The sequence below is a fragment of the Micromys minutus genome (genome assembly GCF_963924665.1).
Source record: "Micromys minutus genome assembly, chromosome: 19".
Lineage (NCBI taxonomy): Eukaryota > Metazoa > Chordata > Mammalia > Rodentia > Muridae > Micromys > Micromys minutus.
The window spans coordinates 43376125-43395919 of record NC_137954.1 but is presented as its reverse complement, the minus strand read 5'-3'; the positions used below and the strand labels follow the sequence as shown (position 1 = coordinate 43395919).

The window sequence follows — 19795 nt, the reverse complement described above, 5'->3', positions numbered from 1 at the left end:
AACTGCCTGTATTTCAGTGTATAATGATGGTTTCCAAATATAGGATAAAGTGATCTTTTAGCACAGTTACTCAATAAATTGATCATATCCTTTGGATTATTTCTGATTAATACATAGTACATTTGTGTTGTGATCATCCTAAATAGGACTCATACACACAGAAGATGACAATATTTATAGTTAATTGTCCCATTGTGTTGTAGTGGACAACCACTAACAGGAACTGTTGAAAGCATAGTTATTTGGTAACAGCAGACTCTGGTTTGTGCTGCTGTACAGCAGTTAGATGTAGTATAGCTCTGAACAAACAAGACAATGTACACTGGGATTCATTTCCTTGACTTGTCTAATGAGGAAGTTGAGGTCAATGACCTCTTGAACTCACTTCTGACTCCTAAACCCTGTGACTATATTTTCTGTCATTCACGATGCTTTAGGAACAAGGCTTGTGGGCTTACACTGTTCAGAAATTTTACCTTCTTGTTACCACAGTTTATAGACAATTTTTCCCATCAGCAAAGTTGTGAAAATAGTACATATTGCCATGGTCCTTAATCTAGTTTTTGTTTCTGTTGGCTCAGAAATGTTGCCTTCCTTCTGATAAATGCCCGACAGCTGCCTAGGATGTAAAATCAGGATATGATCACATCTGTTTAGATGAAGAAAAACAACCCCAGCATTCAATGATTCATAGAAATGTGATGTCAATGTGATGAGATCAGGTTCTAGGGAGTTCATAAATTACATGAAAGATGTAATGAAAAACCGGTAACTACAGGAATTACCCAAAGAAGAGAAGTAGTTGTAAGATCATTATCACATAAGATGGCTTTAGGGAAAAAGACCCTGCCTCTTTTTTGGGGGGTATAACCTAGTTCCTGTATCTGTTCTGTTACTGGCAACCATTAACATTCCTGGAATTATTAAATGTAGCTGTGAAATACCAATTGACTCATCTATTACTAGAAATGTAAAAATATGAATTAATAGCATAATGTCAAATAATTACTTCAAAGTAATTCCTTTCAAGAGGACTTAACACAGATCATATTTTTTGAGAAAGATTATTATTAGTTAGAAGGTTTTCAATGTTTTATGGTCTCTCTCTGTGTGTGTGTGTGTGTGTGTGTGTGTTTGTGTGTGTGTGTGTTTGTGTGTGTGCGCCCGTGCGCGCGCCATGTGCACATGCAAGAGTGCGCAAACACGCTCATGTGCATGTAAAATAAATAGATTAATCTCCGTGCAGTGTATGTGAATCCAGCTTTTTAAAAATGTGTAAATATTAGCTTTAATTGAAAAAGTTCATTGAAAACTACGAACACTATACATAAGTACATTGTACCTAATGAAGAGCAAGGAGGACTGGATATACATGAGTTTCTATACTAAAAGATTGAGCACTGCTTTTCTGCTAAGACTTATTTTCAATTTAAATATATCTATATGAGAATGGTGTGGGTATGCACATGTGTGTGAGGGGTTGCCCACAGATGTCAGAGACGTTGGACCCTCCTGAGACTGGAATTACAAGTGATTGTGAGCCACTTAGAAACGATGCTGGGTACTGAACTTGGGCACCTGCCAAGAGTAACAAAGTTCTTAAAAGCTATCCAGCCCAAAGAACTCTTTTTAAATTACGTATTGGATTTTTGAGATTTCATGAACCATAGTTTTATGTATTCATTTTTGGATAATAGCACCCTTGTGGATACTGCATTGATTATTTTTATTTGTTTTTGTGAGGTAGAATATATTATTTAAGTTCAGAAAACCATTTCCAATTTATGTTGTGAGATAAGTGTGGGGTTCAGTGTATTGATTCAGTGTATAGTTCAAACCCCATTTTCCAAGACTGGCAAATCAACACGACATGGTTTCGCATTAATAAAACATGATTACTAACTGTTCATCAAATATGTGATTCTAAGATCTCATTAATTCATACATGTACCATCTGGTATAAGGTAGCAACTGATTCCTTTATGTTTAGTGATTTACATAAATGATCAGCCAAACAATGAAGTCATGAGTCAAAATTATGGATATCTCTCATAAAAGATTAAAGTTATATTCACATGCAAAGATTCACAAATGGAGTCATATTGTGATAGTAATTCAAGTTTAAAATATAAGCAATTATTTCATTAATTTGTCACACTTATTCAGCTAGTGTTTTATTCGCTCAATGAATTGTTACAAAACGTTTCTGACTGTCCAGATTTAGGTGGCTTTACAAGTATTACAGGTATAGAAACAAAGATGCATGTTATTCAGAGTTTTGATGTTATAGTAAAAGTCACATATGTAAAGAGAAATAACAAAATAAGAATACCATGACAGCAGTAATGAAGTACATAGAACATTATTTGAAATAATACAGAGGAATCCTGTATAAAAAGGAGACTTCTGTATGCGATGGTAATTCTGACAGGAAACGACAAAGAAACAGCATTTCAACAAACTTAACAAATTTCTGATCTCCTTGCATTAATTTTATAATTAATGTCACTGTGACAAATCAACAGTGTCCCTTGCTAGCTCTGCTGTGTCCGTGTCATGTTCATGGGATATTGTGCAGGAACATATACTTTTTGAAAAAAAAAAACAATTTTAGTTTACATTGCTAACCACTAACATCATGAAACTGCTATAGATTTTACTTTTCAAATACATTCTTTGTTCTCTTTTAATTTCCTTAGATTCCTCAGATTCAATGTTTTATATGTGATTTAGGAAAACTCCCCGTATTTGGAATGCTTAATTTGGTGCCCATTACACTGAAGCAGTTTCTCATTGCTTTAATTATCTGCCAAGAAGATTTCCAAGTCCTGGGCAATTGTTTTTAATGTAATAGATTTTTTTTTACCACATCTCAATATTGTATATGTGCAGTCTGACACAGCAGAGTTTTCTGTATTGAGTAAATGAGGATTTGGGAGCCTGTGATACACAGTGGCCAAGAGCAACTTGAGGAAAAACTCAGTGTATTTCAGCTTGCAAGATAAAATCTATCATTGATGGAAGCCAAAGCAGGAACTCCAGGCACCCATGAAAGCCAGAACCTGGAGGCAGGAACTGGAGCAGAGCCCATGAAGGAACACTGTTAAGTGGCTTGATGTCCATTGTTTGATCAGCCCACTTTCTTGTATACCTCAGGACCACCTGCTCATCTATGGCACAACCTACAGTGGACCTGGCACTGACACATCAGTCATTAAACAAAACAATGCCCTGTTGGCTTGCCTACACCCTAATATGATAGTGTCACTTTCTCAGTAGAGATTCTACCTCCCACATATCTCTAGATGTTGTCAAGTTGACAAAACACTATACAAGTCAGCTGCTTATGAGACCCTGACCCTAATTTTCCTCTGTCTCTTCTGCCCACCACAGCTTTATATCCTTCTTCATAAGTTTCATACAGTCCCTGGAAATGATGGAGTATTCACGTTCCTATAAGAAATCCCACTAAGCTCTCTAGTTCACCATGATAGACGTTGGAATTATTGATTTAGTCTATCACTGGTGAGTTTTCTGGAATAAATAGAAATTCATCCATAATTCTGAAACTGTTGCTCATGTGTGAAGTCTGTAGAGAGTCAGGTGTCTGATAACATCACAGAGATGTGAATTAGTGTGGAAGAGATCACAGGAAAGTCAAAACAACCAGGGGACCAAGCTTGATGTTTTTCTAAATGTCCAGTTTTCCTGGAGCTAACTAGATTCTTCAAAAAGGAGCAAAAACCACACACATTCTAACTGTCACAATTTAATAAAGGAGAAATCCTGAAAAGTGGAATTACTTTAAAAACTAACTTATTTTCTAGTTATCATCACACCGAGACATTGCTTGGCAATACTTAGATGTCAACTCTTCTTGAGAGTGTATTTTGATTTAGAGGGTCTTTCATCTTGGTTTTGCTTGACATTGTTTTGAGAAGAAGCCTTTATCAGTTCTTTGTACTATCCAGTTTTCTTGACTGGCTGTGAATGTTACTGCACACACGTACAGAATCAATTTGTCAACTATAAACGTTTATTTGTGTGCCAGGCCATAGTTTTTGTTTAACTTAAACTCCAGATGTAAGGTTCTTTCTAAACCATCATGATCTATATCAATATCACTTCTGAGGCCATTAGAGATGCACAGTGAAAATCACATTAAACTTGAAGCCCAGGCTGGAGAGATAGCTGTGTGCTGAAGAGCATTTGCTTATCTCTTCTAGGGGACCTGAGTTCAAATCACAGCACACCCATCAGGCAGCTGACAGCCATTTGTAGCTACAGTTTGTGTATGTCTAATCTCATTGGCCTCTGTGGTCCCCTGCACTCATCTGCATATACACACATGTAGACACATACAGCTACATGGTACTTGAAGGAGTTGTACATAGAATAAGAAGAATTGCTGCAGGTTTACACACTGAAATTCTAGGGCCCCAACAATGTGGCAGCATTGTTTTATAGGTCATTTTCATCACAAGGTTAAGGATCAGCTTTTGTCTTAAATGGAAAGTCTAGGAAAAGTCACTAATGTTATAAAAGCTGTGTTAACATCTGGGTAGAAATAGACATTTCAACATCTGGCTTGGAACATAAATAGTGCTTCTAAAAATTCAACAGAAGTGCTTGTGGGTTGCTCAACGAATACATCCACATGCAAAATACATCAAATGACGGCCATCATTTTGTTTTGTTTTCTTAGTTCATGAAATGTATTTTTCTACATAACTTGCTATATTTGTCATTTTCAAATATAAATAAATGTATAAATAAATACTTGAGAGTAGGCCAAGAAATAAGTGCAAACAGGTTTTCCTAAATCATCATAAATGATAAAATAGGTATTAATGCTTATTTTTTAAAATGCACAGGACATTTTATTTTCATGTTAATAGATACTATATGCATTGAAATGCATAAAGGAATACAAATTGTACTGCATATGCAACAAGCCAATGCCATTAGAATATCAGATATAAAAGTGCATATGTAGACAAAACTCTGGGAAATATGAGGTCTGTGATGAAATTCATTATTACAGTCTTGGCTGCAGCCACTGACAATTTGAGTTAGGAGATCAGCGTGATCAAATGTGCATTTCTCTAGCAGGATGCCACTGCTAAGGCAGAATTCCTAAGATAGAGTTCTTCAGAGCCAGGGCTTTGAATATAATTTTAAAATGGCGACTTATAAATAATGTATTGTACATCGTTATCTACTCCTGCTGTCTCTCCCACTACTGCAATTACTGTATTAAGACACACGTACAGTAATTAAAATGATTACACCAAATTTTCATAAAGTATGGGAAGGGAATACTGTCGTTTTCTATTCTAATCTACTGTATTCTTCAATTCTCCAAATTTGCTCATTCATGACCCCAAATTAATTCATGATCCACCAATGGATCTAGCTTAGCTATCAAAATTAGTTAGAAACTAATTTCAATAATAGTTCAAAGGAATATGAGGGTGCCTCATCCCAGAAAAACATCAATCAGACTAAAGAAGACAAAATGTATTTAGGAATTTTTTTCCTGTGAGGAATTTTCAGATGTTTATTAGGGATGAAATGCAAGAAGAAAAACAATTTATGAGGCGGGAACAAAGACTTTCAGTCCTGATAGCACGAAACTTTAAATTGTGTAAGCAGCATGATCGATGTATTGGATATGAAATTCTTGTGACATTAGAAATAGAAATGTCCTTGCTTCCACATACATGACCTGATATTTCTTGGAGGCTTAGATATTATGAGAATATCTGAATATTCTGAGCATTACACTGTCTTTCTTGAACCCAGTGTTAAATAAATCACATACAGCATTTTCTATTGCACTTTCAACACACACATACAAACACAAACACATGCAAACACACACACATGCAAACACACACACACATGCATGCACATGATGAATTATATTTTTAAGTTTCACAGTTTTCTTAAATAAGCCACTTAGATGCCAGAGCAGTGTAGCTTTGACAGGTTTTATATTCTATACACCAAAAGCCAGAGATCTTAAAGGTACACTTCCTAGCACTTTCTACTGACACATGGGACACAGTATATTAACAATGAATTGCAAAAAAAAATGTTATAAGTTTTTTGGTATGGATAATTAAAGTAGCAACAGAAATATTCCACAGATGTCTTTTTTCTTTCCATTTTGTACAGAGAATATTTTTAATGTCATAAATTTCATGCTGAATCAGACCTCACTGATATGAAAGAATAGTAACTTCTCACCAGCTGTGATCAAAGAAAGACTTCAGGCCTCAGACAGACATGACAAGAGTATACAGTAACACTCCCTAAGAATCTACTCCCAGTTCCCAGCCTCCAGTATGAAATACACCACTTATGACCCTAAACGTTCCAAACTGTTTTAATTTTGTTCTTTGTCATGTAAAAGGGGTCAAGGTTATACACCTATACATGATTACCACACATTATTTTTAAATTAAATATATGTGGGTGTAAAATGAATATATAGAATAAGACATGAGGGTAATATGTAATAGAGCCCTGAATGAAATACCCAGGCATTTGCACCTTTTCAAACATTTCAGTTTGGAAGAGTAAGGGGACCTTCAGTTATCTAGCTTACATATCTGCAGGAGCCTCAGAGTTTGAGGATCTGACTAAAGTTCATATGCAACATTCTACTCTAAACGAGTCATGACTTTCCCCCAAGTATAATTTATTTATTTTTGATTATTGCTGTTTAAACAACTCTGAGATTCCATCTTATACTGGCCAGAATGTCTAAGATTAAAAAAAAGAGAGTGATCACACACGTGGGCAAGGATGTGGAACAAGGGGAACACTCCTTCACTGCTGGTGGGAGTGGGGATAGGCCTACCTTAAGATCCAGCTATAACGTTTCTGTAGACAAATGAGAATTTGTCAATTATAACTAAAGTTATAGTAAAAGTCTAGGCAAGACGAACCTGACTTGGTATAGTGGTGAATGAAGGGAAAGCATTAGCCGAGCTCTATCTGGGGCAGAGACTAAGAAGAGAGACTATAAGAAGCCTATTGGATGTTCCCATAGAGGGTGTGTGAGTGTGTGTGTGTGTGTGTGTGTGTGTGTGTGTGTGTGTGTGTGTGCACGCGCAACAGAGGTGAGAGTTACAGGCTTGGGAAACAGGAAAAGTGGCTGAGAAGAAGAACGAATGAACGCTCAAAAAAAAAAAAAAAAAAACGTGATTTTCTGTGTATCTGCTCAGCTGAAGGGTTTCTGGGACTCCACAAGAGTTCAGAAGCTGATTGGACCTCGTACTGGATGGTCCTAACAAGTGGTGGTGGTGTGGGAGGGGTTCTCACCATGCTAGTTGAAGGGCTAGGCTGAATCATTCAGTTAAGAGGCAAGCCTGCATACTGACAATGGGGATGCCCGTTACTGAATCTCTACAAATAGGCAGTGACTATTAATGGAAGCTAAGTAGTGACTTATTGAACATTTGTTATTCTCTGGAACTGTGTGAAATCTGGCTCACCAGTCTTGTTATCTGGGATAAATTCACTTACACAGGAAGGGCATGCTGTCTACTGGAAAATAAAACCAAAAATGTTAGTTTAATTCTTTATATGGTTCTGTGACCAAAAGTGATATAAAGAGATGTTCCTGGTTGTAGCCTTAAACAGTAAGAGGAAGCCTCGAAGACACTGAGATTTCCAAACGTCTCTGACGGTAAAGAACGCTTGAGGGTTCCACTGAGGACTGACCAGACCTGTGGGGTCTATGACATTTTATCATCCTTCGGGAAAGCCCTCTTCTTCTGAGTTATTCAGAGAGGGTTTCTAGCTGTTTTCCACAGACAGGAGAAGTGAAAGTAGAACCAGAAAAGCAAAAACATAATAACAAACAAGACAACAGAACAGTTCTCAGTTACAGAACATAGACACCACAGGAAAAGGACCTTATAAGGGGCACTTTTGGTATTCCTTGGTTTCTAGGAATGCCATTCTAACAGATTGGTGTTTGATTGTTACAGACTTTCTTACAGCTATTGTGCCCGTGACTATGGATGACTGAGAGAAGAATATTCCCTGAGTTCAGACCATGAGACTCTCAGGCAATGGGGGCAAGGGAGTGAACCAGATGATTAGCACCTACGCTATGGATTCTGGCATCTGGTAGCATTTCAGAATTTCCTTATCCTGCTGAGACACACGGAGAAAATGCAGTTATCCTTTTCTCCAATGCTGCTTCGTACACAATCTTCCATTGCTACGTAACCTTTTGTTAGATTTCATTTGAGGAACATAAACTTTGCCAATCATTCTTCATGTTGTCTCCACTCCCCTTTGCTGTTTACTTCTGTGTTTCATTCTGCCCTGTCCCTTTTGAAATCTCTCTTCAAAAACAAATGCTGATTGAATTAGCCATACCACTCAAACTTAACCAGGCCCCAAAGAGGAATCTGAAGAAAATGAGGCTTGACGTTGATTAAAACTGTGGATGTGCAATGAAACATTTTACAATAATTGCCTTATCTCCCTGATCTTTTCTGTTAAAAAATACTAATATTAGCAATCTGGTTTTGGCCTTATCTGATATCTTGGAATAGATTATCTAAGTGCCTTGCTTGAATATCTAAAAGAGGTATATTTAATATTATACACATATTAATGCATATACTTTACATAATATTTTGACATTTTATTACCAGGTATTTAATAAATACATGAATTGCAATATTAATTAAATATTTTGTCATCACTTACATTGCATACACTTTTAAAATAATATCCATCCTTTCAGTAAGATAAAATTCTGCAAGAGAGTAGTAGAAACTCAAATATATATTGTTTTTGAACTAAATATTGTATGTTTTTAAATTAAACTTCATATATAAAGTTTCCTCATTCCTCTCACCAAAGAAAGTCAATTTGCATTGAAAAGTCTTTTGATTGGGGTTAGGGAGGAGTATACCAGAGAATAAGGAAAATAGACCTCTTTTTTGGTCAATACATATTAGAGTCAGCAATGTGGTGGAAATCATATCCATTCTCACCATCAGGTGCAAAGAAACTTGTTACCTGGTTCTCTGTTTTACTTTGGTGCTGCCCCCTGCCTCTATGGAGGTGCTACCCCTACCTACCCACCTATTACTGCCTCTCTGCTTTAGCATCCCCCTAAGCTGGGACATCAAGCCTCCATAGGGCCTCCCCTCCCATTGATAACAGGTAAAGACATCCTCTGTTACATATGCAGCTAGAGCCAGGGGTCCTTCCACGTGTGCTCTTTGGTTGGTGTTTTGGGCCCTGTTGAGTTCTGAGAGGGTGTCTAGTTAGCTGATATTGTTCTTCCTATGGGGTTGTGATCTGTTTCAGCTCCTTCAGTCCTTCCATTGTGGTCCCTGTGCTTAGTTCTAGAGTTGGCTGCAAGCATCTGCATATGTGTTGGTCATATAATCACAATAACATGCTGTCTTCATTCATGAGTTCGTAAGATTTAATGTGACAGTTTTATTTTCCTAATTATGTACATATCAGTTTGTAGGTTTATTTTTTAAGTACAGTTCAGCATGAGAATGAACTTTTAAACTTGCACAATTGCTTAATTAACCACTCTGTCTAATTATGATACTTGAATATATAATATCTAGATGCAGGTACACATAATTTTATGGATTTTTCCTAAACTGTACTTTCAGAAAGAAGAAAATTTCTCTTCAGTAATGTGAAGGAATACCTGAGTTTATGAAAATGATCTCGTCTCTATTCATCATTACGTTTTTTTCATGAGGTGTCATGTTTGTATTTATATCCAGTCAAGTGTTTTGCCTATTGTAATATTAATAGCTACCTTCACAGTGGTAAATATTGCTGTGTCTGTATGTTTGCATGTCTCCAACCACACTTAAAAAATACACATATTCAAAATGAGTTCCCAGATTTTATTTTTTATTACACTTTTCTTAGGTATGACAATACCTGTATGTAAATGAATATGTGATTCATATATAAAAAGTCTGATCAGGCAGTCATTGGAATTTTACTACTGCATGAAGAGAATTTTCTTCAAAAATTTTGAGGCATTTGATTTAACTAGCTTCAAGTCTGCTAGGTGACTCCCACCATCAATCCAGGAAGTACAGAGGGACTGACAGAGAATATTTTCTAATTATAAACAGAATGGAGAGAATATGTAATGTCTAATGTAAGGTAGTGGAAGAGATTCTCTGGCCTCATACTTGACACTTCAAGCTGAGAACCAATATAGAAGGTTTCTGACAGACTCGCATGCTTCCTTTAATGGGAAGACTAGGGAAAATCTACTGGTTTGACAAATGGTAGCACTAGTTTTGGCTGAGGAATTAGTGCTAACTCAAAAAAAAGTTAGGTGTGTATAACCACAGCAGAAAAACGAGATAATTATGTATAGCAGCTTGTTTGATGTTAATTGCAGATAATGAAAAATATTATTTAATGCCCACTCAAAGCTGTTGCCTTAACTTGAGGGTTCTTTGTATAAGTATTTAACTACCACCCACTAATTACACAGAACACTATCCTTTACCTAAATGTCTTCAGTGATTTATTCTGTATATAATAAAATCACTGGACTGGATAAACAGATAGCTAAATGAATGAACCCTATTTTTCTGGGATCATTAGCAATATATAACCAGTATCCGTTTATAGATATTGGTAATATCTAGCTATGTTTGGGATATATCATATCCATGCCCACTAAAACAACGAGGTAAGCATTTTGAACACAGTGCTGAGTTTGAATACTGAGATCCCAATGAATGGATAAATGGCAGATAGCCTATTAATTTTGATTGTAGAAGTAAAATGCAAGGAAAATTTTGAAATTAAAAAATCTACAATGCATTTTCTTATTAAGGAATTCTATAATCCTTTAACATTCAAACAGTTAGCAAGCATTGTTTGTTTATATTATGTGATAAATATTGAAAAATACAAGTATTCTCACTTAACATGAAAAACCATCATGTAAGTACGGTATCACAGAAGAAAAGTCAAATTCTTAAAGCTGGAGTCATGCTCATGCCTACAAATGCCATACTGATAATGTAGAATCAGCCTCAAGAGAACTTAGGAGTTAAGAATTGGTTTAAGAAGGCATATTTTCTTTTGTGTATATATCTCTTATAATTTTTATTTGTTGAGAATAAGTGGGAAATACAGAAATTGATTTGATTGAAGATAAAGGAACTCACAGCTATTAGCTGCTCATATCTGCAGCAGTAGTTTGGCTGAAAAAAACAAAACAACAATAAAAAAGAGAGTTTCATTTTGAAATCAGCCAACACTAAGGAACCTTAAGAATAACCAGAGTAACCTTACACAGCAGCTCATAAACTTTTGAGTCACCTTCTGCTTAATTCTGAGAGCTTCAGTTTCAAAGCAGATAGTTAGAAAGATGGAAACCTTTTACTGAGAAAACAGTTACAGTCTTTATCAGTAAAGGGGCTGTTCCTAAGCATGGATTGGAGCACCGAGATACTGCTGAGAAGCACCCTGGTTCCTTATAGTCGCTTCTTTAATTTTTTTTCAATGTCTCACATTTTGCTAATTACATATTCTCTGGTTTATCCGGCATAGTCATTTGGCAGTAGACCTTTCTATTCTTCATTTCCAGTGGTATTCCTTTCTGCTCACTCCCGGGAGAGTGACAAATTGGCCTTTTCTAGCCAACACAAGCTACATTTTATCATGTATCTTTCTGTCTTATGCTCAGTACATTTACTGTCATTCTCAAAGTCTGATGGGGCTATGCTCAAGTTGTCAAAAGACCATGTGTATGAATTATTTATCCTTCTATCTCTAGTTGGGTTTTCTTTGTTGTTGTTGTTTTATTTTTGACGTTATGATAAAACGAGGCCATTCTCCTTTTCCTTTCTTCCTTCCAAACGCTCATATACAGCTCTCCCTGCTTTATTTCATACCAACACCTCTCTGGTTTATTAATTTTTATTATAAGGGTATATGTAAGTATGCATATATTCCTAGATATAACATGCTAAGTCTGTGTCATGCTACTCATATTTCTGCCTCCAGAGCTAACCATTTGGAGTTGGAATAAGATTGGTGCACTCTTTCCTAGAGATGTCTGTAACCCACGCTGTCTGCAGTCCCATAGTTCTTTATGTTTGCATGATGCTGCTTCCATCCACTTTACCATTTCTATTGTTCTTGTTCAGCTCACGTTCCTGCAGTCATGCTGGTGAGAACTCATGAGTATGACTGTTGACATTGCTAGGAGACACAGTGCTTTTTTAAGTCACCATCATCTAACAACAAGTAACAAACAAAAATGTAACATAGGATTCTCTTTGTTTCCCAAGTACAAAGTGTTTTCAGTTAGTACTAGTTCTAATTGTTGAAATTGTTTTTAACACTTCTCGTTTTTAAGTTTCTGTTCAAATTTAACCATTTTTGTTTCTCAATCCTTTGGGTATTTTGGACAAGGGATTTAGTTCTTCCTGACCCTGTCTCCACTCTTCTCAGATATACTCACCCTCTAGTGTTCACCCAACCTTGTGCCCTTCTCCCCACCTATCAATTCCTGTTTGTGCTACACATTTATTCTCGGATTTGTGGCAGGTATTCCACTGCATGGTGGGAGACTTACCAAGTGCAATACACTTAAAGGAGCTGTTACTCCTCTCCAAGCAGCTATCAGGGGTAGAAATCTGTGCATTCTGTTGCTCTTCCTTCTGGGATTTCATCTGGTGTGAGCTTGCATGGGTTCTGTTTATGCTCTCCCAATTGTTGAGTTCAGAGTGCAGCTGCCCTCCTGTGTCAGGAGAACAATATTTGCTTTAATTCCTCCATCACCTCTAGGTCTTATAGTCTTTTATTTTCTTCTTCTACCACAATCCTGAGTACCAGAACGAGGTGATATTATATGTATGCTTCATCTACAGGGGAGGGGAAGGGGGTGGGGAAAGTGCAGAACAGTAAGTACAGGATCTGGCCACACCCATTTTGTTATTTAACAAAACATTACTGTTTAAGGACAATGTGTGGGCTGAACTACTGTGGAGCCAGTAAATTCAAACAAATAATAATCAGATGCTCCGTACCCCATGAATACAATGGTAAGGCATTGTTTCGTAGGCACATTAGGATATGCCAGTGAAACATATTCTCTCTTTCTTTGAATGTCATCCTTAAGATTTCTACTTACTTGAGTTTCAATAGGTTTTCAAAACTATACTATTCTTACTGTCTTTGTTATATGGAGAATGGTTTCTATTGGTCTCAACTAGTGACATAGAGTAAGAAAACCTAAAATTTGTATTATCTTATATAGTATGCAAAATGATATATACATTAAGATATAAACTTAAATCTCTAATATGCAAATAATAACTTCTAATACTATCCTTTGTCCTATTAACAGCTAACACTGGGTAATAAAGATTTTACTTAATAGTATGATGAGTTGGAAAAGATTTATTATCATAAGCAATGTTGTTAGAGATCTATGAAATAAATATATATTAAGAGTTATACGAAGTAATATATAAGATATTTTTACAATAGTACACATAACTTTCTTCTTTAATTAAAGTGGAAGTTCTTTGAAAATTTCATTAATGCAACCAAATACAGAAAGAAATATAAAGAACATCCCAAAATTAATTAATACCCTGTATTCATTCTTTCGAGAGATTGCTAAAAGGGGGATATTGTCTTTTATGTATGTGTAGGTTTGTTTTCATGAATGGATTAATTGAATGCACTTGAAAGACCTTTTCTTTTATAATACTTAAATGTAGTTTGAAGAAAATCTTAATTTTCATTTGCAAACTAATTAAAACATACGCTCAAGCAAGCTAAAATAAGGGTATTTATAACTATTTCAATTCAAGTATCCATGATTAATATGAAAGAGTTAATACAGCATCACAAATCAGTAATGCTATATTCAATTTATTCAAGAAGCTTTCCAGAGTTATCTTTTAATACACAGATGAGATCATATTGCAGGAATAAAATTAGGTGTAGGATGTTTTTATAGCATCGTGATTCCATGGCAAAAATCAGAAACACAGGTTCTATGTCTTTTCTCCATGTGCACACAGGGATGCAGATGTCCCTGGGATGCAGGAATCTAGAGGATAGCATCCAAAGGAACAGAGAGGATACTTTTTCTACACACCTTTAAAGTCTCTGAAAGGCAGGCTAAAGGTGTCAATTTAATTTTCTCATTTTGTTCAATATATAGGTCTATGAAGGGCAATTATAAATATATTTGTGGACAATACTACAAATATGTGCTCCTTTATCTTAGAGTATTAAAAAGTCAAACCTATTCAGGAACATCAAAGAATGTTTAATAGTTTCAAGACTGGCATACAAGACATTTCTGATCAGTAAGTACTAGACAGCGGGCAGTTAAGATTTTCTGTTGTGTAACAAGAAAATCTTCGTGGGCTCACTGTTATAAATTCATTTATTATGAACTGCTAATGTATGGACTTGTGAAGACAAACAAAAATAATAGGTTGGATAACTGTAGTCCTACTTGGAGTAAACGTCTTTATCAAAAGTAATATTTCTAACGTTTTGTTTACTTATTGTACATGTAAACTCACCAGGCAGATTAATTGGGGAGATTTGTTTTCATTTTGTTTTTCTGCTGCCTATTGATAAAAATCTTGTGGATCCTCGTTCTCCTCATACACGCTGTTTTGTGGGTGAGTTTCTCATATTTATTTCCCATTTTTTCTGTTAATTTTTCTTTAGGTGTAATCTAGCTCCTGTGGTGGAGTTCGCTGCGGATGTGGGGACTAAATCAGATTTTATTACCATGAATCCATCAGTTGTACAAAGAGCATTTGGAGGATTTCGGAATGAGAGTGACAGAGAAAAATTTGTGCATAGACTCTCCATGCTGAATGACAGCGTCCTTTGGATTCCCGCCTTCATGGTCAAAGGAGGAGAAAAGCACGTGGAATGGGTTAATGCACTAATCCTCAAGAATAAGCTGAAAGTGCAAACTGCTTATCCGTCACTGAGACTTATTCATGCAGTCAGAGGGTAAGTGGCTGGAAAGGACCAGTCTGTCCTTGACATGATAGAATGTGGAATTAAAGAGTGTCTCTAAGAAAAGGGACACCAGTAAATTCTCCAAAATAAACATGGTTTCATTACAAGGCTTTCTATATTTTGGAAAAGCAAGCTAGTGAATTTGACATTCACACTGCTCATGAACAGACTACTGATAGTGGCTTTTCCTGCAACAAAAGGTAATAAGAATGCACAGTAAATCTGATGACTTAGAAAGACAGGCTGCAACAGAAACTCTAAGCATCTAGGAGGACATGTGATGGACACACAAGCACTAAAGAGCAATTAAGTTCTATCTGTGTCTAAGCATTCAACTAGTAGGTGAGGTACAACTCTAGATACCATTTCCCTTTTAATAAAAACATCATAATTAAAATTATATAAGGAATAATCTATGGCTTAAGTATGAGAAATGTCAAAAAGGCCAAGGGTAATTATGTACACAGTATGTTAAATAAGAAGATCAAAGGTAGATATTTTTGTAGGCTTATGAATGTGCTTTAAGCATCACACGTTGTATATTCTAAAAACAATGCAAGAACTTGATAGAGAACTAATGGGCATGTGACATTCCAGTGACCTCATAACAGTGCATATCAGTAGGATATGTTATTTCCTCCTTACATTCACAAGGCTTCAAAGGTAGGCTTCCTAGACTGGATTTGAAAACTTAATAACAGTTGTAATGATTAATAAAATCAGAAATGGGAAAAAAACTGAAGACAGACTAGCATGACAAAAACTTGGGGATTTGAAGGGTTAGGAAGGGAACCAGAGGAGGACAGGGAAGAAGCTGAGAGGCACAGTGCGAAGAAAGAAGGGAGGGGTAAAGAGCAAGCATAGGAGAGATGAAATGAGCAGACCCAGAGTTCAATGTGAGCACTTTTGTTCTGTATCAAGTACCATAGCATTTCTTAGTTTGAGATGATACATTCTTCAATTGAACAAATAATTTAATTAATTTACTCATAGAAAAACAAAGATTTAGGATGGCCATGTGGATATGGAAAACAACAACAACTCTAAGTTTAGGATGACAAATATATATAGTGATAGAATTTCTAAAAGAAGAAAAGAATGATCTAAGCCCAGAGTTAAAATAGCCTTCTTCATATAAAAGAAATCAGGTTCAAGTGGTTTTTGTTTTCCTTTCTATTGTTTAGCTTTGTTTCATTACTCTTAACAATTCCCTTCAAAGGCTTATCATTTCCTATTTAAGCCTCAAGAGTTTCATAAACTGCTATCTTCTGTTCAAATTGTCATGATTGGATCAAGGTATTCAACAGTCACTACTGTATTCACTGAGATGTATATATACACATATATGCATGTATTCACACATATATACATATATGTGCACTTAGATTATAACTAAGGTAACATTTATATTAAGTGTGTAAATATTCTTTGATTTAAACAGTTGACCCAAAAGAATGACATGTGGCCAACAAAGAATGCAATAAGAATATACCTTGTTATAAATCCAGGTTATCATATTATTCCGAAAGAGAGATCCCCTTCTCAGTTTAGATACATGTTCTCCAGTGATAGGTGAGTGGGGTTAAAAAGCATACACTCAACTCCCTAATTAGAAAAGGCATAAAGCAAATTTAATATAACCACTAAATTAAAGTACAATCACTAAAATATGACTAATATTTTGAACCTAGTAACAAAAGCAGATTATGAAGGAGGAGTCACAGTTCAGGTAATTAGCCAGTTAGAAAACAGGTATTTAAAAATACTAATGAAAGTATTTATGGATACTTTTATGTGTTATTTTGTTTTCTTTCCAACCATCTGCTACCTCAACCCTGGCCTTTCAGTTATTACTACTCTGTTTCATCTTATTTACTTTGGTCCCATTAAGATTTTAAAAATTAATTTAACAATTAGTAAGTGCTGTATCCAAAGGACTTTAATATAAAACTTGTAAATACAATGTATGACATGTTAAATTGCAGTTACCATTCCATATGCAGATGACTGGTATGCTTCTTGACTTTGCTAAAAAGCACATCACTGTGTTCTTATTCATATAATTACACATCCTTCTGTAAGGTAAAGAGAATGATTCCTGAAAGGTGGCATGCATATAAACTAGTTCTGGGGTATCCAGTCACCTTCCAAATAGGATGGAAACTTATACTCACGGTATGTCAAAGGCAAATTCACTTATGGAATTATAAAATGAATATTACTGGTAGTAAATAATTTTAAAACATTTTATGAAGCTAGAAACTGGAAAAATAATCACAAAACATAAACACCAACAAGCCAAGAATAAAAGTCGTTGATAAAAGAATATCACACCTGAAATTAACAAAATCAAACTTCAAAACACCTTTTTAATCATTTTATTGGATATTTTATGTATTTAGATTTCAAATGTTATCTCCTTTTCTCCCCTTTCCCATACCCTTCCCTCTCCCCTTGCTTCCATGAAGATGTTTCCCTCCCAACCCCCCACTCCTACTCACCGCTTTGGCATTCCCCTACACTGGGGAGAAGAGTCTCCATAGGACCAAAGTCTTCTTCTCCTATTGATGTCAGACAATATCATCCTCTGCCACATATGCAACTGGTGCCATGGGTTTCTCCATGTATATGCATTAGTTAGTATTTTAGTCCATGGGAGCTCTGGGCAGAGAGTGGTTGATTGATATTGTTCTTCCCATGGGATTGTAAACCCTTTAATCTTCTTCAGTCATTTGTCTAGCTCCTTCATTGATGTCCCAGTGCTCAGTCTGATGGTTGGCTACAAGCATCCTCAAGTGTATAAGTAAGGCTGTGGCAGAGCCTCTTAGGAGACATTCATATCAGGTTCCTGCCAGTAAGCACTTGTTGGCATCAGCAGTCCAATCGTGACTGCTCAGCTATTTAAAACAGTGACTACATGAAATTCTTAGGCAAATGGATGGAACTAGAAAATATCATCCTGAGTGAGGTAACCCAGTCATGAAAGAACACACACAGTATTCACTCATTGATAAGCAGATACTAACCCAAAAGCTTGGGATATGCCAAAACAATTTACAAACCATATGAAGCTTAAAAAGAAAGAAGATGAAAATGTGAATAATTCAGTCCTTCTTAGAAAGGAGAATAAAATACTCAAGAAAGGAAATACAGGGACAGATAGTGGAGCATGAACTGAAGAAAACGTCATCCAGTGACTGCCTCACCCAGGGATCCATCCCATATGCAGCCCCCAAACCTTAAACACCTTTTAAGTTTTATTTATTTTTAGCAGTAAGTCCTACTAGATTCATAATCTGAAAACCCGTGATAAAAGTGTTAAGAAAATAGTTTCAGATCCTTTGTTGCTCACTGGGGTTGAACTATTGGTGAAAGGTTAAGGGACCAGAGCACATCCTTTTAGAACATGACTATGATTCTGATGTGTAAAGGCTTTTCTGAATGATGTCCTTCAGTATAAGGATGTGTACAGGACAGTAGACATCAAGATTCCTGAAGATAAGAATAACCTGGAAATCATCACACAGTCAGACTTCAGGATTCAAACTTTATCCTATGAAAATAACGAAGCTGACATAATTTTTGCCTTGTTTATAGCACTGAAAAGGAAAGTACTAACTGTACAAACACAGAGATAAGCTTAGAGTTTGCTTAATGTACGATGATTTTGAAAGTCATATAAAGTGAAATTGGAGGAAAATATAGCTGAGTCTTGCAAAAACATGAAAGGGTAATCTAAGAGATGAACAAATCTGAATTAAAATCTAATAGCTGTCAGAATACTGGGGAGGAATAAGGAAAATCAAAAATCAACTTTGTAACTTCTCACATATCACCGAATGCAGAATTTTTATTTTAAAGGCTTAATCATCATTTGTGAACTTACTATGGTGCTTTATAAATGGAAGTTTATTTATACATATGAATAAGATAAAAAATAACTAATATCCCTTTGAGTCATTGTGTGTGGTTTTTTTTTTTTTTTTTTTTTTTTTTCAAATAAGGTTTCTTCAGGAAGAGAATATTTTAGAAATTTTAGGAATTTTATTTTTAAGGAATATGTTACTTCAAGTGACGTAATTTTTCATTATTTTTCTTATGTAGCATAGAACATAATGTTCTAACTCTCTATAGTTGTCAATAGCATTGGTATTTCTTGTTTTACATGTTCCCTCATATAAGATTATGTTGAAGAGGACAGTTTTATTTTAACATTTTAAGGAATTTTACTGGGCAATTGACACATTCCTTTGTCATCTACTCTTAGAAGTGCCTGTATTATTAATTTATTAATGTCACAGGAAGAAGAGGCTTTTGGTCCAGGGAGGGCATGTTTTCCCAGTGTAGGAGAATAGCAAGGCAATGGGGTGGAGAGGTTGATCAGTAGGGATTGCACTTTGTAAATGTAAATGCAAATGGAGGGGGAGGGGAATGGGAGCAGGGCATCGGGTGGATAACATCTCAAATGTAAATACAGAGTATCTAATTAAAAAATGAGGAAAAAAAGGTCAAAGGAATGTAGTTCTTAGCTAAAGTTGGAAATAAAAATTAAGCTAGAAGAAAGAATACATGGATTACTTCTGCCTCCCTGTCCCTATCCCTGTGCTGTAGATTTTTAAAGGAGAGAAAAAAAAAAGATACAGTATTTACTGTGCTAGAGCCCATGAGAGTTACAAGTCTTAACAATAATAACAAAAACATTCCCACATGCTTTACATAATCAAACTTATTTTCCAATTTTACTAATGAC

General features: G+C 35.7%; 1 protein-coding gene across 3 annotated transcripts in view; it reads left to right on the top strand.

Moving 5' to 3' along the window:
• The window catches only part of ST8SIA4 (ST8 alpha-N-acetyl-neuraminide alpha-2,8-sialyltransferase 4), a gene marked incomplete at both ends in the record, with an annotated part of 76799 nt that overhangs the window by 27547 nt on the left and 29457 nt on the right, over window positions 1–19795 (top strand). For 2 of the 3 annotated variants that reach the window (XM_080933047.1, XM_080933046.1), the window contains one exon: window positions 14743–15036. The exons of the other annotated variant lie outside the window; for it this stretch is intronic. In XM_080933047.1, the coding sequence (XP_080789173.1) occupies window positions 14743–15036 (294 nt within the window). The remainder of the gene's footprint in view (window positions 1–14742; window positions 15037–19795) is intronic. 3 annotated transcript variants of the gene reach the window in all.